This window comes from Oncorhynchus keta, chromosome 3, assembly GCF_023373465.1.
Source record: "Oncorhynchus keta strain PuntledgeMale-10-30-2019 chromosome 3, Oket_V2, whole genome shotgun sequence".
Classification (NCBI taxonomy): domain Eukaryota; kingdom Metazoa; phylum Chordata; class Actinopteri; order Salmoniformes; family Salmonidae; genus Oncorhynchus; species Oncorhynchus keta.
The window spans coordinates 3250347-3277418 of NC_068423.1; the positions used below are offsets into that span (position 1 = coordinate 3250347).

At 41.2% G+C, this 27072-nt stretch overlaps 1 protein-coding gene across 1 annotated transcript in view; it reads left to right on the top strand.

Annotated features, from left to right (window-relative positions):
* Positions 1–27072, top strand: part of LOC118363764 (integrin alpha-M-like) — a 49559-nt gene that overhangs the window by 8737 nt on the left and 13750 nt on the right. The window contains exons 10-25 of the mRNA XM_035744974.2: positions 306–379; positions 561–684; positions 761–894; positions 11468–11608; positions 11711–11923; positions 12118–12251; positions 17676–17818; positions 19420–19574; positions 21848–21976; positions 22153–22226; positions 22506–22647; positions 22846–22944; positions 25156–25235; positions 25334–25417; positions 25784–25862; positions 25958–26056. Of these exons, the coding sequence (XP_035600867.1) occupies positions 306–379; positions 561–684; positions 761–894; positions 11468–11608; positions 11711–11923; positions 12118–12251; positions 17676–17818; positions 19420–19574; positions 21848–21976; positions 22153–22226; positions 22506–22647; positions 22846–22944; positions 25156–25235; positions 25334–25417; positions 25784–25862; positions 25958–26056 (1904 nt within the window). The remainder of the gene's footprint in view (positions 1–305; positions 380–560; positions 685–760; positions 895–11467; positions 11609–11710; positions 11924–12117; positions 12252–17675; positions 17819–19419; positions 19575–21847; positions 21977–22152; positions 22227–22505; positions 22648–22845; positions 22945–25155; positions 25236–25333; positions 25418–25783; positions 25863–25957; positions 26057–27072) is intronic.

Here is a 27072-nt window from a genome sequence, read left to right on the forward strand (position 1 = left end):
GGTTGCTTTTCTTGATGTGTCTGTCAAGCCACTACAGTCCTCATCAGTCCACCACACCATTGCAATCTAACTTTTAATGAAATGTGAATGAGGTGTTTATACCCATCTTGAATATCTGTCCTGCTAAAGCTTGTATGAGTCTACCTCTACCTTAGTTGATTGTTAACGATAACATAATATGTAACCTACAGGACATACTGTATAATACTAACTCATGTGAATGTTGATAGGAATCAGACCATCTCACACTGTTAAACCACTTACGTGAATGTGATATCTCAGACTGTCTTTTTTTTGTATTGCAGGATCTCAGACTACTGGGGACTCTATTAAGATGGAAATGGCCCAGGAGGGATTCAGTTCAGCATACATTCCTACGGTAGAAAATAGTCCCTTGTCCATAAATGGCTCAAGTCCTGCATGCTTCCTCATTGGCTGGCGTGGCTTTCATGCCAAGCACTAATCCTGTTTTCTGGTCACTAATTAAAATATAATTGCATGTAATATAAGTCAAATAAAATGTATAGTCTTCAATTAGTACATTTGCCCATCCTTGCCAGAGAGGATTCCAGATGGGAGCTGTTGGAGCCTTCCAATGGAGCGGGGCTTACCAGGAATACACAGGGAGCACTTTCTACCCTACACCACAACAGAGTCAGAACATGGAACCAGATAGCTATATGGGTGAGAAAATCTACTGAAAAAAAATACCCAAACGTACACTATTATTGGCTCTGACCCTGTGAATTTCCCACCTCAGGGTACTCCATGGCAGTTGCTACGACACACACTCGCCAGTTTACCATTTTAGGTGCTCCAAGATTTAAACACACTGGACGAGTGGTGGTTCTTCCGTCCAGAAACACAGACAAGCCGATAGAATTTTCTGGACAGGTTTGTAGACAACTTAAACATTGTTGACTGAAAATAATGTTGAATATCATAACTTGCGTTCTCCAAAAAAGTATGTGGGTAGCAGCAGACCTAAAGGTAAATCCTGAACCAGTAGCAAATTGTAAAATAAAATTATTACACAGTGTTGCTCCATGATTATTATAGGTGAAGGATTCAACCTGAGAATTTTTGTCCAATGAATTAATGAATGTTGAACAACATTTTAGTTTGTTTGAGATTTGATCATATGAAAGCTAAGTGGGTGTTCCCCAATTTGGCAAAAGAGTTGCCCAAATGGCCCGCCCGGTGAATGAAAGGTGCCTTGTGCTATGTTTTATCAGGTTTTCACTCTCAAAATCACACCTTTTTATAGAAAAATTACAAAGATATGTTTGAAGTCCACAACAATACTTAAACCATATCAGGAGACAGTTCAGTGAGACAGCGTGTAGGTACGTCTACGTGCGGTCATAGGCTCCGAAAGTTCTGGCAGTGTCATTTCTTTTAGTGTGGCTGTTGATATGAGCCAATCCTGGTGACTGACCAATAGGAACACGGCCGGCACTGAATATGCAGTCATGTTTACATGACACATCTGAAATCAGGCTACCTGATGGGATTTTGATGAATGCTCAAAATTGTCAATCAAAATAAAGATGTGATGAAACCAAGATTGAACTCTTTGGCCTGAATGCCAAGCGTCACGTCTGGAGGAAACCTGGAACCATCCCTACGGTGAAGTATGGTGGTGGCAGCATCATGCTGTGGATATGTTTTTCAGCTCGGGGATTTGAATCGAGGGAAAGATGAACGAAGCAAATTATAGAGATCCTTCATGAAAACCTGCTCAGGACCTCAGACTGGGGGGAAGGTTCACCTTCTAACAGGACAATGACCCTAAGCACACAGGAAGTCTCTGAATGTTCTTGAGTGGTCCAGCCAGAACCCGGTCTTAAACCCAATCAAATATCTCTGGAGAGAACTGATAACAGCTGTGCAGCAATGCTCCCCGTCCAACATAAACAGAGCTTGAGAGGATTTGCAGAGAAGAGTTGGAGAAATTCCTCAAATACAGGTGTGCCAAGCTTGTAGCGTCATACCCAAGAAAACTCAAGGCTGTAATCGCTGCCAAAGTTGCTTCAACAAAGTACGGAATAAAGGGACTGAATACTTATATTTTTAAATGTTAATCATTTTGCAAGTATTTCTGAAAACCTGTTTTTTTCTTTGTCATTATGAGGTATTGTGTGTAGATATATGAGGGGAAAAAACAATTGAATCCATTTTAGAATAAGGCTGTGACATAACATAATGTGGAAAAAGTCAATGGGTCTGAATACTTTTCAAATGTACTGTATAAAGATTGTGAAATATTTTTAAGATGCATACTTTCCGAACTCAGCCTAATCATTGCAACAATTCTAGCTGCTTTTAGCAACGCAGGTGTATTTACATACACTAGCGTTGATCCCTATTGTATTGGGTTGCACATAAACAGTCTGCGGAAAGCCAAAAGTTAAATTCAATTTAATTTCAACTTACTGTGCTGGTGGCCAAGACGGTTGGATAGGGAGTTGAGACTAAATATCTAAAGGAATGTATTATTAAACAGACTTTACAAACATGGGTCTGTTGTAGACCCATTTCCTCCATGCTTAGGGATGGATCAAAATGTACAGAATTGGTACTTGGAGAAAAATGGGGGAGGGTCATGCTTGTTCAATTACAGTCAAGGGGAAGGTTTAGTAATTTTAAAATCTAGTCATGTAATTTGTAATTAATGAAATGCCAATTTTCTCAGTGTTTTAGAATTAGTTGCTAGATATCAATGTGTGACGATGCCACTCATCTCTGATTCTCCACCTGCCTCGCAATATCTAGTGCACCTATTGGCTATTTAATTTTTTTAATTTTTTTTAAATTTTATTTCACCTTTATTTAACCAGGTAGGCTAGTTGAGAACAAGTTCTCATTTGCAACTGCGACCTGGCCAAGATAAAGCATAGCAGTGTGAACAGACAACACAGTTACACATGGAGTAAACAATTAACAAGTCAATAACACAGTAGAAAAAAATGGGCAGTCTATATACAATGTGTGAAAAAGGCATGAGGAGGTAGGCGAATAATACAATTTTGCAGATTAACACTGGAGTGATAAATGATCAGATGGTCATGTACAGGTAGAGATATTGGTGTGCAAAAGAGCAGAAAAGTAAAAAAAAAAAAAAAAAAAAAAAAACAGTAAAAACAGTATGGGAATGAGGTAGGTGAAAATGGGTGGGCTATTTACCTATAGACTATGTACAGCTGCAGCGATCGGTTAGCTGCTCGGATAGCTGATGTTTGAAGTTGGTGAGGGAGATAAAAGTCTCCAACTTCAGCGATTTTTGCAATTCGTTCCAGTCACAGGCAGCAGAGTACTGGAACGAAAGGCGACCAAATGAGGTGTTGGCTTTAGGGATGATCAGTGAGATACACCTGCTGGAGCGCGTGCTACGGATGGGTGTTGCCATCGTGACCAGTGAACTGAGATAAGGCGGAGCTTTACCTAGCATGGACTTGTAGATGACCTGGAGCCAGTGGGTCTGGCGACGAATATGTAGTGAGGGCCAGCCGACTAGAGCATACAAGTCGCAGTGGTGGGTGGTATAAGGTGCTTTAGTGACAAAACGGATGGCACTGTGATAGACTGCATCCAGTTTGCTGAGTAGAGTGTTGGAAGCCATTTTGTAGATGACATCGCTGAAGTCGAGGATCGGTAGGATAGTCAGTTTTACTAGGGTAAGCTTGGCAGCGTGAGTGAAGGAGGCTTTGTTGCGGAATAGAAAGCCGACTCTTGATTTGATTTTCGATTGGAGATGTTTGATGTGAGTCTGGAAGGAGAGTTTGCAGTCTAGCCAGACACCTAGGTACTTATAGATGTCCACATATTCAAGGTCGGAACCATCCAGGGTGGTGATGCTAGTCGGGCATGCGGGTGCAGGCAGCGATCGGTTGAAAAGCATGCATTTGGTTTTACTCGCGTTTAAGAGCAGTTGGAGGCCACGGAAGGAGTGCTGTATGGCATTGAAGCTCGTTTGGAGGTTAGATAGCACAGTGTCCAATGACGGGCCGAAAGTATATAGAATGGTGTCGTCTGCGTAGAGGTGGATCAGGGAATTGCCCGCAGCAAGAGCAACATCATTGATATATACAGAGAAAAGAGTCGGCCTGAGAATTGAACCCTGTGGCACCCCCATAGAGACTGCCAGAGGACCGGACAGCATGCCCTCCGATTTGACACACTGAACTCTGTCTGCAAAGTAATTGGTGAACCAGGCAAGGCAGTCATCCGAAAAACCGAGGCTGTTGAGTCTGCCGATAAGAATATGGTGATTGACAGAGTCGAAAGCCTTGGCGAGGTCGATGAAGACGGCTGCACAGTACTGTCTTTTATCGATGGCGGTTATGATATCGTTTAGTACCTTGAGTGTGGCTGAGGTGCACCCGTGACCGGCTCGGAAACCAGATTGCACAGCGGAGAAGGTACGGTGGGATTCGAGATGGTCAGTGACCTGTTTGTTGACTTGGCTTTCGAAGACCTTAGATAGGCAGGGCAGGATGGATATAGGTCTATAACAGTTTGGGTCCAGGGTGTCTCCCCCTTTGAAGAGGGGATGACTGCGGCAGCTTTCCAATCCTTGGGGATCTCAGACGATATGAAAGAGAGGTTGAACAGGCTGGTAATAGGGGTTGCGACAATGGCGGCAGATAGTTTCAGAAATAGCGGGTCCAGATTGTCAAGCCCAGCTGATTTGTACGGGTCCAGGTTTTGCAGCTCTTTCAGAACATCTGCTATCTGGATTTGGGTAAAGGAGAACCTGGAGAGGCTTGGGTGAGGAGCTACGGGGGGCGGAGCTGTTGGCCAAGGTTGGAGTAGCCAGGCGGAAGGCATGGCCAGCCGTTGAGAAGTGCTTATTGAAGTTTTCGATAATCATGGATTTATCGGTGGAGACCGTGTTTCCTAGCCTCAGTGCAGTGGGCAGCTGGGAGGAGGTGCTCTTGTTCTCCATGGACTTCACAGTGTCCCAGAACTTTTTGGAGTTGGAGCTACAGGATGCAAACTTCTGCCTGAAGAAGCTGGCCTTAGCTTTCCTGACTGACTGCGTGTATTGGTTCCTGACTTCCCTGAACAGTTGCATATCACTGGGGCTATTCGATGCTATTGCAGTCCGCCACAGGATGTTTTTGTGCTGGTCGAGGGCAGTCAGGTCTGGAGTGAACCAAGGGTTGTATCTGTTCTTGGTTCTGCATTTTTTGAACGGAGCATGCTTATCTAAAATGGTGAGGAAGTTACTTTTAAAGAATGACCATGCATCCTCAACTGACGGGATGAGGTCAATGTCCTTCCAGGATACCCGGGCCAGGTCGATTAGAAAGGCCTGCTCACAGAAGTGTTTTAGGGAGCGTTTGACAGTGATGAGGGGTGGTCGTTTGACTGCGGCTCCGTGGCGGATACAGGCAATGAGGCAGTGATCGCTGAGATCCTGGTTGAAGACAGCGGAGGTGTATTTGGAGGGCCAGTTGGTCAGGATGACGTCTATGAGGGTGCCCTTGTTTACAGAGTTAGGGTTGTACCTGGTGGGTTCCTTGATGATTTGAGTGAGATTGAGGGCATCTAGCTTAGATTGTAGGACTGCCGGGGTGTTAAGCATATCCCAGTTTAGGTCACCTAACAGAACAAACTCTGAAGCTAGATGGGGGGGCGATCAATTCACAAATGGTGTCCAGGGCACAGCTGGGAGCTGAGGGTGGTCGGTAGCAGGCGGCAACAGTGAGAGACTTGTTTCTGGAGAGAGTAATTTTCAAATTTAGTAGTTCATTAATGTGGTCTCAATCAAATGATCCATAGCCTTAGACTATAGGCTATGAAGTGCATGCTCAGAGAAGCATACAGAAAAGTTATATTTCTAAGATAAATAAATAAAACTAAGCTCCATTACACACTGCAATTCTCTGCTCTGCTTTTGCTGATCAAAACCTTTTGTGTGCTGCCTGATCAATTCTCTGCTGTGTAGGCCTACAGTGGCAGTTCAGGAGGTGAGTCAAATGCTTCTTCTGAAAATATACTTATATTTGGCCTAGTCCCAAAAAATGCAATATCTTGCTGGCAGACTAGCCTATATAGCGTATGTTCTGTTCATTTTGAGAAAGAGAGCGAGAAGATGAGGAGAATGACCGGAGGTCAACTTTATTAGCTTGCTACTACTACTAAAATTGATTTTTTTTTTAAACATGATGTTTCTTGCCCATTATGCATTTTATCAGAGTTATTGACCTCACAATAAGCCAGATTCGAGTAACTTACATTGTGGTGCTGAAACCGCAGGCGTGGCACAATCAATCGGAAATGGACAACTCATGGTGCTGAAAGTAGGCACATTTGAGTAGGCATTTAATGATTTCAACCGTCTTCATGGGCATTGTGTTTCAGCCTATTTCTTGCTATTTAAGTAATTTAAGCCTGTTTGAAATGCAAAATTAGACTATAGACTACGACAGTGCCTTCAGAAATTAATCATACCCCTTGATTTATTCCACATTTTGAGAGTTTCAGACTGAATTCAAAATGGATTATATAGATTTCTCTTCTCACCGATCTACACACCGATCTACCCCAAAATGACAAAGTAAAAACTAATTAAAAAATTTGAGCAAATGTATTGAAAATGAAATCCAAATATTCAGATTTATAGTATTCACACCCCTGAGTCAATACGTTGTAGAAGCAGCTTTGGCTGCGATTACAGCTGTCAGTACTTCTGGGTAAGTCTCTCTAAGAGCTTTCGACACCTGGATTGTTCAACATTTGCTCAATATTCTTGTCAAAATTCTTCAAGCTCTGTTTTTGGTTGTTGATCATTGATACACAACCATTTTTTTCAGGTCTTGCCATTGAGCTTAAAGTAGAATTAAGTCAAAATTGTAACTTGGCCACTCGGTAAGATTCACTGTCTTCTTGGTAAGAAACTCTAGTGTATATTTGGCCTTGTGTTTTAGGTTATTGTCCGCTGAAAGGTGAATTCATCTCCCAGTGTCTGGTGGATAGCAGACTGAAGCAGGTTTTTCTCTAGGATTCTGTGTTTAACCCAATTCCATTCATTTTTTTATCCTGAAAAACTCCCCAGTCCTTAATGATTACAAGCATTTCCAAAAGTGCTGGTGTTATTTGTGTTTCCATCACCAGGCCTGACACTAAGATGGTGCTGTACTGGATGGTCGCTGTTTTGCACGCTCCGACCCAACTTAGCTATTTTGTGATTATTTAGACGTTTTATTTTTGTTGTTATTTCTTACAACCGACAAGAACTCTTGATCGGCAGTTACTTACCACAATTCTGGCATCAACTTCGACTCATCTGCCCTGGGCTCTCTCTGTAATTCCAACCCAATTTTTGGGCTACCCAAGAGGAAACATTGACATTAGAGAGGCAAGAGGGGGGGATTCCTGGTGAGATTAAGGTGAAGGGAAAACCGGACACCTCTTCCCTCCATCCTACTGGCAAATGTACAGTCACTTGATGATAAAATGGATGGATTTTCTACCAATTGGACTCTCAGGACTGCAATATTCTTCACTTTTCAGAAACATAGCTATCGGACAAGATACCCCCCATGGCTATCCAACTCGATAGATTCTCCTTTCAACGGGCGGACAGGACAATAGAGTCGGGGAAATCGAGGTGGAGAGGGGTTTGCCAACTGGTGTGATAATTCCAGCGTGGTGGAAGTGTTGACCCACTGTTCACCCATCTTGGAATACCTGGCGGTCAAATGCCAACCCTTCTACCTCCTGAGGGAGTTTTCAGGTGTTATCACGACTGCTGTATGCACTCCATCTCCAGAGTCTGAGGATATGCTATAGGACTATGAGACTCCGGCAGGGGCTACAGTCCATTGCGGATTACAAAGGAAGATTCATCCGTGATCTGCCCAATGATGCCTCTCTACCAGACTAACTCAATGCGCTTTATGCACACTTTGACAACAACATCAAGTCGGCTGTGAGGGCCGTCACCGACCCAGAGGATTGGGCGATCTTGCTCTCTGAGGCCGATGTGAGAAGGGTCTTTAATCAGGTCAACACTTGCAAGGCTGGGAGCCTCAACGATATTCCAGGGCGCGTTCTCAGACCATGCGCAGAACAGCTGGCAGGCATATTCACGGTCATTTTCAACCTCTCCTTGTCCCAGTCTGTAATCTCCACATGTTTTAAGATGACCACAATCATTCCTGTTCCTAAGAACTCTAAAACTTAATGCCACAGTGACTACCGCCCTATAGCACTCATTTCTGTAATCATGAAGTGTTTTGAGAGGCTGGTTATGGCACACATTAACTCCACCGTCCCAGCCACCCTAGACCTACTCCATTTTGCGTACTGCCCCAATAGATCCATAAATGACGCACACTCAATTGCTCTCCTCACTACCCTCACCCACCTAGAGAAGAAGAATACCTATGTGAGAATCCTGTTCATTGACTACAGCTCAGCGTTCAACACCATTGGCCCCTCTATGCTCGTCACCAAGCTTAGGCTCTGGGTCTGAACACCTCCCTCTGCAACTGGATTCTGGACTCCCTAACGGGCTGACCCCTGGTGGTGAGGGTAGGCAACGTCGCCTCCACCACGAGCACTCCCCCATCCACATCGACGGGGTGGCAGTGGAGCAGTTAGAAAGCTTCAATTTCATCGGTGTCCAAATCATTAAAGATTTAAAATGGTCCACACACACACACACACACACACACACACACACACACACACACACACACACACACACACACACACACACTGACTACAGTGCCTCTTCCCCCATGGGAGGTTGAACAAGTTTATTTAATCTGCTGCAGCATGGCAAGAGGTACCAACAGGTTCTTTAACAGCTTGTCCCCAAACAATATGACTGATAGTCAGTGTAACTATTTTGTTAGCTATTTATCTGAGTTAACCTTATACCTTTATAAACCTTTTATTTCAATCTTTGCACTCTATGCACACTCACAGGGCCCAACACACTGTCACTACAACACACACACAAACACTCACTCCATAATTTGCTCATGCACACATAATATGCACATATATTTATTCAGACTCCTCACATACAAGCTGCTGCTGCTACTCTGTTTATCTTGCATCCTGTTGCCTAGTCCCCTTACCCCTATACATATCTGCCTCCATCATTCCAGTATCCCTGCACATGTAAATATGGTATTGGATGTGACTTTTTAAATATTTTGTGTATATAGGATGCTTACTTACTTTTTTGTGTATTTCATATTTCCAATTCTTATTTCTCATGTTTTTTTTCCAGGAAATCATTGTTATTTATTATTGCATTGTTGGGTTTTGGGTTTGCAAGAAAGCATTTCACTTTAATGTGACATTAAAACTTGAAGTGAGAAGTGTCAACAAACTTTGCATAATCAAAACGGTTGCTTTGTGAGGTGTTAACCATGGAAGGTCTTAAAAAATAAATTTGCATTCCTAACTTGTGTGTAACAGGACAAATATAAGCAGCCCCAAAGTATTGTTATTGTACTGAACAAAAATATAAACTCAACATGCAAAGTGTTGGTCACATGTTTCATGAGCTGAAATGAAATATCCCAGAAATGTTCCTTACCCACAAAAAGCTTATTTCTCTCAAATTCTGTGGACAAATTTGTAACATCCCTGTTAGTGAGCATTTCTCCTTTGCCAAGATAACCCATCCACCTGAAAGTTGTGGCATATCACGAAGCTGATTAAACAGCAAGACCATTACACAGGTGAACCTTGTGCTGGGGACAATAAAAGGCCACTCTACAACACAATGCCACAGATGTCTCAAGTTTTGAGGGAGTGTGAAATTGACATGTTGACTGCAGGAATTTCCACCAGAGCTGTTGGCAAGGAATAGAATGTTAATTTCTCTACCATAAGCCGCCTCCAATGTCATTTTAGATAATTTGGCAGTACGTCCAACCGGCCTCAAAACTCAGACCAGGACCTCCACTTCCTGCTTCTTCACCTGCGGAATTGTCTGAGGGGGAGGGTGGGGGTGCTGAGGAGTATTTATGTCTGTAATAAAGCCTTTGTGGGAAAAACTAATTCTGATTGGCTGGGCCTGGCTCTCTAGTGGTTGGGCCTGGGTCCCAGTCATGTGAAATCCATAGATTAGGGCCTAAAAAATGTATTTCAATTTAATAATATGAACTGTAACTCAGTAAAATTGTTGACCATTGTTTTGTTAACTTCTTATGGATACGTGGGGCGGTAGCATCCCACTTGGCCAACATCCAGTAAAATTGCATAGCGCCAAATTAAATTACTATAAATATTTAACTTTCATGAAACCACAAGTAAAATACATCAAAATAAAGCTTAACTTCTTGTTAATCCAGCCAAGGTGTCAGATTTCAAAAAGGCTTTACGGCGAAAGCAAACCATGCAATTATCTGAGGACAGCACCCTGCATACAAACACATGATAATCAGATTTCAACCAGGAAGGTGTGCGACAAAAGTCAGAAATAGCTATATAATATATGCCTGACCTTGGAAGATCTTCTTCTGTTGGCACTCCAAAATGTCCCAGAAACATCACATCGATAATGTCCTTCTTTATCTCCCAAAAATGTACATTTATTTGGCACTTTGATTCAGAAATACACCGGTTTCAACTCGCCCAACATGCCTACAAAGTATCTAATAAGTTACCTGCAAACTTGGTCCAAACATTTCAAACAACTTTCCTAATCCAACTTCAGGTACCCTAAAACGTAAATAATCAATACAATTTAAGATGGGAAATACTGTGTTCAATACTGGATAAAAACAACGTGAAGCGCGGTCCAGGTCATGTGCACCAAACAGTAGAATTCATCTGGATCCATCTGGAGTGACACTCACAAAGAACAGCCGTACTTCTTCATTTCTCAAAAGAAAAACATCAACCAAATTCCAAAGACTGTTGACATCTAGTGGAAGTCATGGGAACTGCAACCAGATTCCTATTAAAAAGGACTTCCCATAGAAACCTAATGGCAAACAGATTGACCTCAAAAACATTTTTTCCCTGGATGGATTGTGCTCGGGGTTTGGCCTGCCAAATCAGTTCTGTTATACTCACAGATATTATTCAAACAGTTTTAGAAACTTCAGATTTTTTTTTTATACAAATGTACTAATAATATGCATATCCTAGCTTCTCGGCCTGAGTAGCAGGCAGTTTACTTTGGACATGCTTTTCATCCGGACGTGAAAATAGTGCCCCCTATCCAAGATAAGTTATTTATGTATCTTCCACTTTCTCCCAGTCTGGCCCCAAGTCTGGGTAGGTTCATGGCCCAGGATGTTTTGACTTTTTGACCAAACACTGCTACAAAGCCTGACAGTAGAAATGCACCAATAATGTGTGAATGTATGCCAATGCATGATTTAATTAATAGTGAGAATTAAAAAATGAAGTGTTAGTTTGATCTGTCAAAGGTTATTTGTTATCTGGCGGGGAAATAATCATATTTGTGGTTCTCTCATTCTTTCAGATTGGCGCTTATTTTGGTGCAGAGGTCTGTGCAATGGATGTGAATAAAGACTCATATAGCGACCTAGTCCTCATATCAGCTCCGATGTTCACGGACAGAGACAGAGAGGGCAGGGTATATGTCTGTACCATCAATGACAGGGTAATTGGTCAATCTTTTTTTGATTCACCAAATCTGACAAAACAATTGATAAAAACATGTTTCAGCCTGATCACTTTTACTGATTGCCTGTTTTTCTTCCAGTCTGGGGTGGTCTGTCAATTAAATGCTGAGATGACACTGGTGGGGGATGCAGGACAAATGGGCAGGTTTGGAACTTCTCTTGCCCCACTGCCTGACCTGAATAAGGATGGATTTAATGATTTAGCAGTCGGAGCACCTCTAGAGAACGATGGTCAAGGAAGTGTCTACATATTCCATGGGACGAGTAGTGGAATCAGCAAAATCAAATCTCAGGTATGTGGGAGAAAGATAGAAATTGAATGAGGGTGGAGGATATGAGCATAAAGAGAGACAGACAGACATTGTCTCCATTCTTTAAACTAAAGTGTAAATCCACTAGAGAAACACGGCAGAGATAATTGAAGGTGTAATAGAAAATTGGATTATATCTACTGTGTCTTTTTCTCTTTCTTTCCATCTCTTGATAGAAAATTTCAGCCTCAGATGTACAGTCTGGATTAAAGTATTTTGGACTGTCCATCAGTCAGACTTCCCTGGACATGAGTTTGGATTCTCTCCCAGATTTGGCTGTGGGATCAAAGGGGGCTGTTCTCTTACTCAGGTATCTCCAAATAATATTTCGAGCATTGTTTCCATTGGCAATTAAATTCAAGCCAAGTTGGGCAGGCGTTGGGCACAGCTCGAATTGTTTATCCATTGCCTCTAGAATTTAGAAATGGTCATGTTGTTGCTTATGAATTTGCCAATTTAGCTAACACTAATGGACTAATGTTGCTAGCTAACTAGAATTTGTAGAATGCCCTTGCTGATAGCTAAATGATCATAACTAGATAACTAGCTAACAAAATGTTGATAAACCATTTTAATTTACTTTCCATTACCCCATAGTGCTAGTGCTAGTGTGAGCTTGCCAAGTGTTTAGCTTGTTAGTTAGTTAAATGGTTACCATTGTCATTTGTTAACTCAATGAATAGGCAAGCTAGCTAGCTAAATTCTTACCTTGCTTACCATGGCATAGGCTACTAGCTAGCTAGCTAATATATATATATATATATATATATATATTTAAATAAGATGTATCTAGCTTGCTTTCAATGTATCAATATGACCTGGCTAGCTAAAATCCATGATAGCAACATTGGCTAACTAGCTCCCCAGCAAACGGAGGACATCCTAAGGATCCTTCATTTTACTAGTCATTAGGATGTCGCATGATGGTCCTCTGGGAACATTCTCTCAGGGACCTTTGTCTAGTTCCCTGTCAGTTTCCAGGACGGTGTTGAGGACCATGTCAGGACGTTTTCAAGACATTTTCAGGACATTTGTTTACCAGTCGTCAGGACGTTGCGTGATGGTCCCAGAAACAAGTAAAGTAATAAAATGTGATGGGAATTTTACGATAAGTAAGTGTTCAGCTAAAGTTTAAAAAAAAATGTTTTATCAACGGTAACATTTGACACAATCACTTTCGTAGTACTGACTTTTCAATATGACCCCATCTGGGATTAAAACTCACAACCTGATTTGGATTACACTGATCTTTCTGCAGCGCCACAATTTCACCATATCAGTTAAACTGACTATTCTCTCATCATTGATTTGATTGACTTAATTCAGCACTGAGGGTTATCTGTATAGTTGTCTAATGTTGATGGGGGCATATTACTCTATTTTAATGTTACTCGTGAATCACTATGATTAAATACAATAGTTTTTCTTGAGTGAATTTGTTGCATTGAAGTCAAGTGTAGTGATACAGGTGAATTGAGTCAGTGACACAGACATGGTGGCTTAGCAGGGTGATTGGAATGCTGTGAACTAAGAGGTTGTGAATTCAAATCCCAGGATATAATATTTGCCTTGAGGACATAATGTAAATTTGAACATACACAATGTAATCATGTAAGTTGAAAACACTATGTTAAAAGCACTGGTTTGTGTATGTGGGTTTTCCCTCACGTTATCAACAGACCTTTGACTGAATCAGTGGTTCACCAATCAGGGTCATAACGGGCTCTTCAATAGTAAAAAGGTGTGATGTGTAATGAAACTGACTATTTTAAAATGTTTCTGTCCTGATGATTGATACATTGAGGGTCAAATGCAACCAACAGGCTAAATTTAACATGCAGCTGCAGGTTAGCGCTGGACTTCTTAAAATGCGTCAAAGAATTAGATACCAGACAGATTTGTCTTGGTTCTCTACCCCCGGCCCCGATGAAATATCAACCTATCAGGAACATTGAAAATAGCAAGATTAGTAACTAATAAAACATAAATTGTTGGTCACATGTTTCATGAGCTGAATTTTTTTTAACTAAATAAAAAAATCCCAGAAATGTTACATACCCATAAAAAGCTTATTTCTCCAATATTTTGTGCACAAATTTGTTTACATCCCTGTTAGTGAGCATTTCTCCTTTGCCAAGATAATCCATCCACATGACAGGTGTGGCATATCAAGAAGATGATTAAACAGCATGGTCATTACACAGGTGCACCTTGTGCTGGGGACAATAAAAGGTCACTCTAAAATGTGCAGTTTTGTCACACAACACAATGCCACAGATGTCTCAAGTTTTGAGGGAGCGTGCAATTGGCATGCTGACTGCAGGTATGTCCACCAGAGCTGTTGCCAGAGAATTTTTTGTTAATTTCTCTACCATAAGCCACCTCCGATGTCGTTTTAGAGAGTTTGGCAGTACGTCCAAACGGTCTCACAACTGCAGACCCGTGTAACCATGCCAGCCCCGGGCAGCTGATTAAACTGTGGGTTCGCACAACCGAATAATATTTGCAGTCAGAATCCTTCTCAAGGAAGCTCATCTGCGTGCTCGTCGTCCTTACCAGGGTCTTGAGCTGACTGCAGTTTGGCGTCGTAACTGACTTCAGTGGGCAAATGCTCACCTTCGATGGCCACTGGCATGCTGGAGAAGTGTGCTCTTCAGGGATGAATCCCGGTTTCAACTGTATCGGGCAGATGGCGTGGGGTGAGTGGTTTGCTGATGTCAACGTTGTGAACAGAGTGCCCCATTGTGGTGCTGGGGTTACGGTATGGGCAGGCATAAGTTACGGACAATGAACATAATTGCATTTTATCAATGGCAATTTCAATGCACAGAGATACTGTGACGAGATCCTGACGAGAGATCATTGTCGTGCCATTCATCTGCCCGCCATAACCTCATGTTTCAGCATGATAATGCATGGCCCCATGTCGCAAGGATCTGTACACAGTTTGTGTAAGCCAAAAATATCCGAGTTCTTCCATGGCCTGCATACTCACCAGACATGTGAGGAAAGGTAATATCTTTAGGTCCTGTACATGGTCCATTTTGCAGGCAGGTGTGCTATTTTAGCAATAAGCATTATCACTTGATGCATGGCTGAAGCATGGGGTTGCTCATCTGCATTGTTTACCCTAATGGCACTAGAGCCTAAAATAAATGATGCGATTTTTGCAGTGAATATAGGCCTACCGTTTATGCACTCGAATGGCCGTTACGCACTTCCTGCAGTTACTTTTTTTTATTGTCATGCCAGACACATTTTATTGTCATGCCAGATTGTAAAACCCTGCCAATTGCGCAAAAACTGTAGTTGAGAAATAAATCAAACAGTACTGGAAATCTGGGATCCTGCTCTTTTCAATAATTGCCATCAAAAGTGTTGTCTTTTCCGAGATTGCATTTAGGAATGTTGCACAGTGACTGGACTTATTAGAACACATTTCTTTCCATGTAGCAATCAGATGTATGAGGAGTTGCGTGCTCTTGCCACCGGACAGTTGATATTCTGCTGATGAATAATTGGCACAGCTTCGGGAATTAATCTGTTTTTTAAGCAATTATAATGAACCAAAAAATTGAATTTTTACAATATATATATATATATATATATATATATTCTTTCCTGATTGAGTATCCAGGATGTACTGAGGTGGTGCTCACTCGAGATGGAGAAAGAAGGTTTTGACATTCTTGACTCCAATTGGAAACCGAATGCTGGTTGATAACAAGTTTGAAGCATCAGACGTTGGGAAGATTATGAAGGATTAAATACAAATATACATTTGTATTGTCTGTTTTGGAGTGTTTAAATGTACTGGCCCAAGCAGACCATATGAAAGATTGAATAACTGGCCTTGTAAACTTGGCAGATGTGGCCAGGACAGCAGACAGCCATGAATTTTGAGCCCTGCCTATACATACCCCACAAGACATGCCATCAAGGGTCTTTTCACAGTCAACAAGCCCAAAACGAATTCACGTCAATGCACAGTATTATACAGAGCCATGATCACATGGATTTCTCTTCCATCTCCAATTACTCAAGCAGCAAAATTACCTTTTAGATTGATTAAACATCTCATGGAACGGCGGGGACTGTGAGGAAACACAAACACTCTAACACACTATTTTTGTTGTTGTATTTTTTTTTTTTGCATTCTAAATTTGTGTGACTGTCCTTGTCGGATCAGTGTTTTGTTACTTCATGTCATTTTTTTTGTGGACTCCAGAAAGAGTAGCTGCTGCTTCTGGAAAAGCTCATGGGGATCCCAAAACACAAACAATAAACAGCTTTAGGGAGTGGTAATATGTTGACCAATAGTGGTTGCAATTGAGATCAGCTGTGAGGGTGATCTTAGCACATATTGGTTGCAATTAACCTAAAAACTTTTGTTCTAAATTCATCCTGACCCGGTTCTCAATTAAGTCCAAGGAACATAAAAGGAACTAGACAAAAGTCTCCCAGAAAACGTTCCTTGTGAACATTGCATTACATCCAGATGAAAGGAACAAATTATATATTGGGAATCTCCTAAAAATGGTTCTAAGGACGTCCCCAGAACACGCTGGGAACTAGACAAAAACTCCAGGGGACCATGACAGAAAGTTCTAAGAAGGCCCTGTAAACGTCCTTGGGGACGTCCCCTGAACAAACTGGGTACTAGACAAAATCTTCCAGGGAACCATGACAGAACATTCTAAGAGGGTCTTAAAAACATCCTTTGGGATGTCCCCCGAACAAAACGGAACTAGACAAAAACCTACACGAGACCATGACACAACGTCCTCAAATCATCAAAGGGGACGTCCCCGGAACAAGCTGGGAACTAGTCAAAACCTCCACAGGACCACGACACAAAGTCCTAATGACTCATTTTTGTTTGCAGGGTCGTTTCAAGCTAACATTAGCTAGCTGCTAACCAAAAGCGACACTGTTCTAACAAAAGGTTATTGTTCAGCAGCCTGGTCTCATAGTGAATGTAAATCCAGGACACTCAAATTAGTATGATATCTTACATTTGGAATCGTTGCATAAGACAGAATGTTGCTTAAGGCAAAAACACAAGGAGGGTGGGCTTATTACGCAAAGGTAGCTACTTTGCAACTACTTAGCATGTTAGCTAACCCTAACCTTAACCCTTTTACCTAACTCCTAACCTTCACCCCGAACCCAGCTAACATTTGCCACCTATTTAACATTATCAACAAAAAAATTGGAATTGGTAACATTTCATACATTTTGCAAATTCCTAACATATTGAACGTTTGGCAAATGTGTAACACTTTGTACGTAACCTGTCACATGAATTGTAATTTGTCAAATCCAATCCGAAATGGATGATGGGAATCCACAAATTAACACATACCATAAGAATGTAACATATCAAACTAAGTGGAGTGTCATGTCTGACTATTGCAGTAGCTCAGCTAGCTAGCAGCAACAAATCCAAAGCCAAATGTATCAGCATTGAGCGAGTGATCAGCTAGCTGGTGGTTGCATTGTAACGGCGTCACCAGCCTGAACCTAATCCAGCCAGCACCAGTTGTGAATCTGGGCTGTGTTGGCCCGGGACTCCCTGAACCAGCTCAAATTTGAAAATTGAGCCAGCTCGAATTTGGCCCTAATTTAGGTGTCAATGGAAATGAGGCTTTAGAGGCCAATAACTCACCCTTCATTGTGGAATGTACGTATACTTTGAGTATCAAACTGATACATTATATTTTTTTTCTTCCAGGTCCAGGCCTATAGTAACATTGATGGCACGAGTTTTCTTCAACCCACCCAAAATCCCCACCAACCAGGTGGACTGCAGTACACCTCTGAGAAACATTGCTAAAGTCTGTTTCACCATGACCAGACAAACAACAGACACAAAAGGTTTCTGACCTCAAAATTGTTCTTATATACAGTGCATTCGGAATACTTTTTCAAAATTTTGTAACGTTGTAGCCTTATTCTAAAATGGATTAATAAAGTGTTTTTTCCCCTCATCAATCTATACGCAATGTCCCATAATGACAAAGTAAAAAAAGGGTTTTAGAAATGCTTGCAAATGCATTAAAATTAAAAACGGAAATATCACATTTACATAAGTATTCAGACCCTTTACTCAGTCCTTTGTTGAATAACTTTTGACAAAGATTACAGCCTCGAGTCTTCTTGGGTATGACACAACAAGTTTGGCACACCTGTATTTGGAGAGTTTCTCCCATTCTTCTCTGAAGATCATAAGCTCTGTCATGTTCGATGGGGAGCGTTGCTGCACAGCTATTTTCAGGTTTCTCCAGAGATGTTTGATCTGGTTCAAGTCCAGGCTCTGGCTGGACCACTCAAGGACATTCAGAGACTTGTCCCGAAGCCACTCCTGCGTTGTATTGGCTGTGTACCTTCGTCCCAGTCTGAGGTCCTGAGCGCTCTGGAGCAGGTTTTCATCAAGGATGTCTCTGTACTTTGCTCCGTTCATCTTTCCCTCAATTCTGTTAAGTCTCTCAGTCCCTGCCACTGAACAACATTCCCACAGCATGATGCTGCCACCACCATGCTTCACCATAGGGACGGTTCTAGGTTTCCTTCAGACAAGACATTTGGCAAATATTTCAATCTTGGTTTCATCAGACCAGAGAATCTTGTTTCTCATTGTCTGAAAGTCTTTAGGTGCCTTTTGGCAAACTCCAAGTGGGCTGTCATGTGGCTTTTACTGAGGAGTGGCTTCTATCTTAAAGGCCTGATGGGAAGAGAGCTGCAAAGATGGTTATCCTTCTGGAAGGTTCTTCCATCTCCACAGAGGAACTCCAGAGCTCTGTCAGAGTGACCATCAGATTCTTTGTCACCCCCCTTCTCCCCCAATTGCTCAGTTTGGCCGGGTGGCCAGTTCTAGGAAGAGTCTTGGTGGTTCCAAACTTCTTCTATTTAAGAATGATGGAGGTCACTGTGTTCTTGGGGACCGTCAATGCTGCAGACATTTTTTTGTACCCTTCCCCCAGATTTGTGCCTCAAAACAATCTTGTCTTGGCGCTCTACGGACAATTCCTTCGACCTCATGGCTTGGTTTTTGCTCTGACATGCACAGTAAACTGTGGGACCTTACATTGATAGGTGTGTTTCTTTCTAAATCATGTCCAATCAATTTTATTTACCACAGGTGGACTCCAATCAAGTTGTAGAAGAAATATCTCAAGGATACAGAATACACCTGAGCTCAATTTCAAGTCTCATAGCAAAGGGTCTGAATACTTTTGTAAATATGGTTCTGTTTTTTATTTTTAATACATTGGCTAAACATTCTAAAAACCTGTTTTTTCTTTGTCATTATGGGTTATTGTTTGTAGATTGCTGAGGAACATGTTTTATTTAATCCATTTTAGAATAAGGCTGTAACGTTAAAATGTGAAAAAAGTCAAGTGGTCTGAATACAGGCACCGTACACATGCATGCGAGTAGCTTATCCTTTTCATTAAATGCAATCTCTTTTGCTCCAGATCTTCAAGCAAAGATTAACTATACTTTAACTCTGGATGTGACCCGCCAAGCTCCAAACTATCGTGCTTATATCCTTCCAAAGATACGGGAGGAAACGAACACTTTTACATTAAGACTTCAAGAGCAATGCTTCTCTCATAACTTCTTTATTGAGGTAGGTTTGAAACTTAGCCCTCCATTTGGGTTTGCCAAAAAGTTAAAGAAAAATGACCAGTATTAGTATAACCTCATGCCCAACAACACAGCGCTCATATACCAAAAACTCGAATCTGGCATTCAGGTGAGTGAACTTAGTCAGCAAAGTATTTTTAATTTGTCATTATTTGAGCTTGGCTCCAAATCAGAAATAAATGCATAGGCAGGAAAATCTACAGATTATCTATTTTATCTCATTCTGATGATATCTAGTGGGCCATGAGGAGAGTAACTACAATGTTGTTGACTCATCCTTAGTTTTCTCCTATCAGTCATTAATTACTCTGTAACTGTTTAAAAGTCACCATTGGCCTCATGGTGAAATCCCTGAGTGGTTTCCTTCCTCTACGGTAACTAAAGTTAGGAAGGACGCCTGAATCTTTTTAGTGACTAGGTGAATTGATACACCATCCAGAATGTCATTAATAACTTCACAATTTTTAAAGGGACATTCAATGTCTGCTTTTTAAAATTAATCTACCAATAGGAGCCCTTCTTTGCGAGGCATTGGAAAAGCTCCCTGGTCTTTGCGGTTGAATCTGTGCTTGAAATTCACTGCTCCACTGAGGGACCTTACAGATCATTTCATGTGTGGGGTACAGAGAGTGCGTCCATGCAACTTATTATGTGACTTGTTACGCACATTTTACTCCTGAACTTATTTTGGCTTGACATAAGTTTTATTTTTTTACTTATTGACTCAAGACATTTCAGCTTTTCATTTGTCACTGGCCAGGCCAATGACAAAACAAATCTACATTTAATTAAATTACAATTCAGGTTGTAACAACAAAATGTGGATAAAGTCAAATGGTGTGAATACTCTCTGAATGCACTTGGTGACTACCACGACTCAGGATATGACCCAGATGCAGACACAGGAGGCGGATAGTACAGTTCTCAGATGATTTATTGTAAACACGGGGCGGGCAACGGACAGACAAGGGTTCGTGATCAGGTCAGAGTCAGGAAGGTTGTTACGATAAACTAGGAGTGGTGGGTGGAATCAGGCGCAGAGAGCAGGGTTCAGTCATTTGTCAAATGTATTCACCAGCGCAACAGAAACGGTCACGCCAATACACAGGGCGGATACAAGTTGCCAGTCCAAACAAGAGGACAAAAATAGTCCGGAGAAATAAGACACGAACAAATAACACCATCTAACACAGAGTAACAAGAAACAAGCCCGCACAAATACCCAGCAGGCCTAGTGCCCTTAAATAACCTACAAACAAACCCTAATACAAAACCGGTGTACCCAATAACCAAAAACAAACGGAAAGGGAATCGATGACAGCCAATAGGCCGGCGACGACGACCGCCGAGCACCGCCCGAACAGGAAGAGGCACCATCTTCGGCGAGGTTCGTGACACAGGTACACAGGACGGCAGGCAGGTTCGGGGTCAGGGCAGGCAGAGGTTCGTAATCAGGTCAGAGTCAGTCAGGTACAGGACGGCAGGCAGGCTTGGGGTCAGAGCAGGCAGAATAATCAGAACCGGGAACACTAGGAAACAGAATTGTTCCTTTTCTGACGGTTCTGGTTTCATACTCGCAAAGTAGCCTATAGGCCTACAACGTCCCATCTCTCATTGAATTGGACCCACTTTACAGTAGTAACGAGAAACTATCCAGAGCGAGGCTACTGTGTATATGTCTGAATAATCTACTGTCATTTCAAATGTCTCAAGTAAACTATATTTAATTTATAAACATAAAACATAATACATAGTTTCATAACCATTGCAGAATAAATTCCTGGCCACCTTTTCTGTACATGATAGGTTCATATGACGAAGAAGCTTTAGCCTACAACAATACAGCAAACGAGCGTAATTGTCACCATAAAAGTTGAATGATGTGCCTTTTTCAGGTGGAGTTTTAGTGCTCTAAACAGTCAAAAGTATTTTTCGGGATCCAATGAGAGAATAGCAGCTGAAACTTTGGAATAATAATAATAATAATAATAATAATGACATACTATGTGACTATTATGACTATTATGTGGAGTACACATCAAATTGTATCAGCTTTAAGTCTGGGCTTTTATGGCTGTCACATGTCGACAATCTCAAAAGTGTATGCTCATTGGTTTCTCCCCTCTGTCATTACTATACACTCTAAAGGATACAGCCATAGAGCCTTGACATGTCAATGTTAACAATATCACAGTAAACCTCTTTTTAGAGGAGTTTGAATGATAAAATGTCTCTGAAGATTCTATTTTTTTATAGGCTTGCCCAGAGGACTCCCTCAATGAACTGTCCAATGAACTTGACTTCACATTTGAAGGGTTGCCAACATCTCCTGGTGGCCTCAGCTCTAGCCTTTCCCCGCAGTCTCCGACTGCAACATATCATCCTGTATGTTTCTTCTCTTAACTTTTGACAATAAAAACTGTGTCAAAGTTGATTTGAAATCCCCTAAAAAAAGGCTGTTGTGTGGGTGGAGGGGGGGTAAAGATACATCTATATCCTAGTCATTGTGAAGAAGGTGACGTGTTAAGTGAACTTGGTGAACATCTTTCTTCATCCCACAGTTAGGTTTTGAGATCAACTGTGGCGCTGATAACAACTGCATTGACAACCTGAAAGTGGATTTTAATTTCACTAGGTAAGATCACGAGTATTGACTCAGAGCCTTTCTGTTTTTCTACTGGGTAAGATTAAACTTTTTTTTTAAAGAATTATTATGATTAGAATGTCGATTAGAGCGTTGCAGCAGCTGACGAGTAAAATGGATGAAGATGAAAATGATGATGAAGATGGATAGGATGATGATGTCAATGATAGTCAAAGGTTGAGGAAAACAAGCATGATGTAATGACAATGAGAATCATTTCTTTATTACTTTTGCCCTCTCTTTCTCACTTTCTCGCTTTCTCACTCTCAGGAGTTCAGAGGTGAGGGTTGGCATAGATGAGGTGATAAATGTGACAGTGTCAGTCGAAAGCAGGGAAGAGAACTCTTACAACAGCCACGTTATTCTCAAATACCCTGCAGGACTTTCATTCAGGAAGTTCACCATACTCCAGGTAAGAGTACATACAAGGAAGGAGAGGGAGTGAGTCGCTATAAACTCAGTGTTTGAGGGGCAGGAAGGATTTATATTGTTTAAGTGATAGTCATTTCTGTAGGTCCAGTATGTACATTTCCAGTGTTCCATTGGTAATTTCAGTGAACTATTGCCTGAAGTTGACATAAATTGTCATTGTCCTGTCATTGCTCTCCAGGGAAGAGTGGAGTGTAACTCATCAGACAGTGTGGGAAATGTAATGTGGGGACAAAGTGACTGCACCATTGACAAGCCAATCTTCAAAAGCGATTCTAAGGTCTGTCTCACTTACAACATATGTTCATCATTACAATAACAGTAATACGAGACTGTATTGTAATAACATCCCTATTACTTACGAAATAAAACATCCTATTGAACTGTAGTAGCACTGTAGAAGCAATCTGTACTCCCTGCAAAAAAAAAAATGCCATTAGGACGTCCACAGAAAGTCAGGAAATGGTTACCGAAAGTTGTCAGGAAATTGTTTCATGGTCCTGTGGAGATTTTGTCTAGTTACCGGTTTGTTCCGGGGCCGTCCCCAAGGATGTTCTGTAGACATTGTGTCATGGCCCTGTGTAGGTTTTGTCTAGTTCCCGGGGATGTTCCTAAATACGTTTTTAGGGACTTCTCAAGATATAATTTTTTCCTGTCATCGGGACATTGTGTGATGGTCACAAAGGAATGTTCTCCAGGTGACTTTTGTCTAGTTCCCTCCATGTTCCTGGGATGTAATTGAAGGTCAGGTCAGGATGATTTTAGGACGTTCTCAGGACATTCAGTGCATCAGTCATCAGGACGTCGCCTGATAGTCCCCCCCAAAAAAAACATTATACCCACCTACCTGGAGATTCACACACTCGTTTCATTACACATCACCCCCAGTTACTGTTGTCGAGCCCATCAAGGCCCTGATTGGTGAACTACTGATCTATTCACAGCTCTTTGTCTGTTGGTAGGTTTAGGGACACCTACACACAAACAGTGCTTTTAACATACAGTGTTTTCAACATATTTGACACACTTTGACATACATGAATACATTGTACATGTTCATTTATACAGTAAGTATTATTCAACATGTCCTCACCTGGCATTTTAACTCACAACCTCTTGGTTCACCGCATTCCGATTGTCCTGCTATGCCACCATGTCTGTGTCAATGCCTGATTCCACCTGTATTGCTACAGTTTGCACTTCTAAGTAAATTAAGCTTGGTTAAAAATACACTAAAGAAAAACTATTTTATTTATCATAGTGATTCAGGAGTTACATTAAAACAGAGTAATATGCCCCACTAACATTGGACAACTATACAGAAAAGCCACAAATTGCAGAAATAGGTAAATCAAATCGATTAGAGAATAATCAGATTAACTGATAACTGAAAGTCCAGTGCCAATGGCACTCTTTTGCTAAGTGCAGAGATGTGTTATAGACAAGAAATGTGTGGGGGACTTCTGAATATGTCCAGATTTTGTGGTGCAGCAGAAAGATCAGTATATTCCAAATCCAGAGGTTGTGAGTTCAAATCTCAAATGGGGTCATATTGAAATGTAAGTACTCTAAAAGTGATCATGTTCTATGTAATTTTATTGTCATTTACATTGTTTTAGCTGAACAGTGTCCCACTTAGCTCAAACACCCTCTCCCATTTCATTACTTAACTTATAAAACAAATGTCCTGAGGATGTCTTGAGGATAAATCCTTATATTGTCCTCAACGATGTCCTGTTAACTTAGAGGGAACTAGACAGAGGTCCCCCAGAAAACGTTCCCTTGGGACCATCACACAAAGTCATAATGATTAGTAAAAATGTATGTCCCCAGAACAAGCCGTGAACTAGACAAAAAAAACTCCAGGGAACCATGACAGTACATTCTAAGAGCATCGTTTAACCATCGTTGGGGACGTCTCCGGAACGAAGATTTAAAAAAAAAAAAAAAAACAGGGGACCATGACAGAACGTTTTAAGAATGTCCTAAAATCGTTCTTGGGGACATCCCCAGAACAAACTGGGAGCTAGACAACACATCCACAGGACCACGCCACATCATCCTCTTCTCCATTTTGTGACATTCTGGGAAATTCGATCAATTATTATTTGAAGGCCAGGACCTGCCTGAAACGTCTCCTTCTGAACATTGACATTGAATGCCCCAAGGATAACGTTCTTTCAGAAACAAATAGGAGCCTATTTGTAAAATATCAGAGTCGTCACCAAAATACCTTTTTTATAACGTTATACTGTGACCAAACAGGGATCTGTACTAAACATCCCTTTATGGTCCCAATGATAACGTAACGTTTTAAAGTCCATAGAACGTTCTCAGAACGTCAGTGGGATAACGTCTCACTGAAACCCTAAAAGAGAATTTATGGGAATGTCGCCTAATGTCCATATGACATACTTTTTTTGCTGGGCTTCTACAGGAGTCTAAGGTCATATTTTAAATAAACATTGTATCCTCCTTCCCTTCATCTCAGGCTCTCTTAGTAATTTCCTATGGGATTGATAGAAACAGTCAATTTGGCCAAATGATGACATTCACTGCAAATGCCTCAAGGTATGTGCGGTACACACTCAGATAAAGTTATCATGTCTTATGATGTTTTGTCTAGCAATATTTGTAGTAACTGCATTACCCCGTCTCATCCTGTTTAGTGGAAATGCACACTCGCCAAAGAGTGAGCTTTCCAAAGTGAAAGAGATTGGTGTGAAATACAGCATTTTTGTTGTGATTAAAAGGTATGTGCTATTTCATTTTCATACCATATTTTCCTATATGTGGGTTTAGCTCGTTCTACAAATATAGGGCCTTTTATGTCCCTCAGACATTATTTGTGTGTACATTTTTTTTAAACACAACATTTTGCAGTTGAATCACGTACATCAATGCTCTAACTCAGGTGTGTAAAACTCAGTTTGCCCTGGGGGCTGCACAAGGTCCGGAGGGTCGCACTGAAAATGTAGAAAATAGTAAAAAAAATAAAGAAAAGCCCTTGAATGAGTAGGTGTTCTTAAACTTTTGACTGGTAGTGTATGACTCAGGCTTAATCTAGCCCAGCTGTTTGGAATATTTGTCTTCACTAAATCTTCCCCCCATTTATTTAGAAATGAGGATTCAACCAGTTATGTTAATTTCACTGCTGGGAAAAATGATTTGCAGAAACATGTGAAACAATCATTTGAGGTAAGGATAATATACTAATATACAGTATTTATGTGTCATTTACTTCATATGTCTGAAATGTATAGCATAAGTTAAAATACCCCCTTCTTTCCCAGGTTGAAAATTATGAAAGAGGCTTCAATCTTACTGTGATAATCAAGGTGCCAATGAAGCTTGGTGACAAAGACATCTGGGCTGATCCAAATGGTATACAGGTGAGAGGAGTGGAAACTATTTTTTGAATCACCTATGCAACTGATAGAAAATAGGAGAATTTAAGCTTTCTGGTATTGTAAACTTTGTCTAATCTCCCAATATTGAGTGAATTACACTCTGTTAAAATGGGATTAAGTGGTGAACAGTGATATTGAAGAGACATTTGCCGTACTTCGTTTATCAAATTACAATGTGAAAGCAATTGTTTTTTTTAGCTTAGACAGAGAAAAAAAAACATTTGGTTTAGCTGCCCAGTATTCTAGTTTGGCTCTAGGTTGTCTTGATTTTCAGTGTCTCAAACTTAAAAAATGCCTGGGATTGGTAGATAGTCCATACGGAAAGTATTCAGACCCCTTGACTTTTTCCACATTCAGTTCTAAAATGTATTACATCGTTTTTTTCCTCATCAATCTACAGAAAATACCCCATAATCACTAAGCAAAAACACTTTTTTTGAAATTTTTGCAAATGTGTTAACCCCCCCTCCAAATATCACATTTACATAAGTATTCAGAGCATTCACTCAGTACTTTGTTGAAGCACCTTTGGCAGCGATTACAGCCTCGAGTCTTCTTGGGTATGATGCTACAAGCTTGGCGCACCTGTATTTGGGGAGTTTCTCCCATTCTTCTCTGCAGATCATAAGCTCTGTCATGTTTGATGGGGAGCGTTGCTGCACAGGTATTTTCAGGTCTCTCCAGAGATGCTCGAGGGGGTTCAAGTCCGGGCTCTGGCTAGGCCACTCAAGAACATTCAGAGATTTGTCCCGAAGCCACTCCTGCGTTGTCTTGGCTGTGTGCTTAGCATTGTTGTCATGTTGGAATGAGAACCTTCACCCCAGTCTGAGGTCCTAAGCACTCTGGAGCAGGTTTTCATCAAGTATCTCTCTGTACATTGCTCCATTCATATTTCCCTCGATCCTGACTAGTCTCCCAGTCCCTGCCACTGAAAAACTTCCCCACAGCATGATGCTGCCACCACCATGCTTAAACGTAGGGACGGTGCCAGGTTTCCT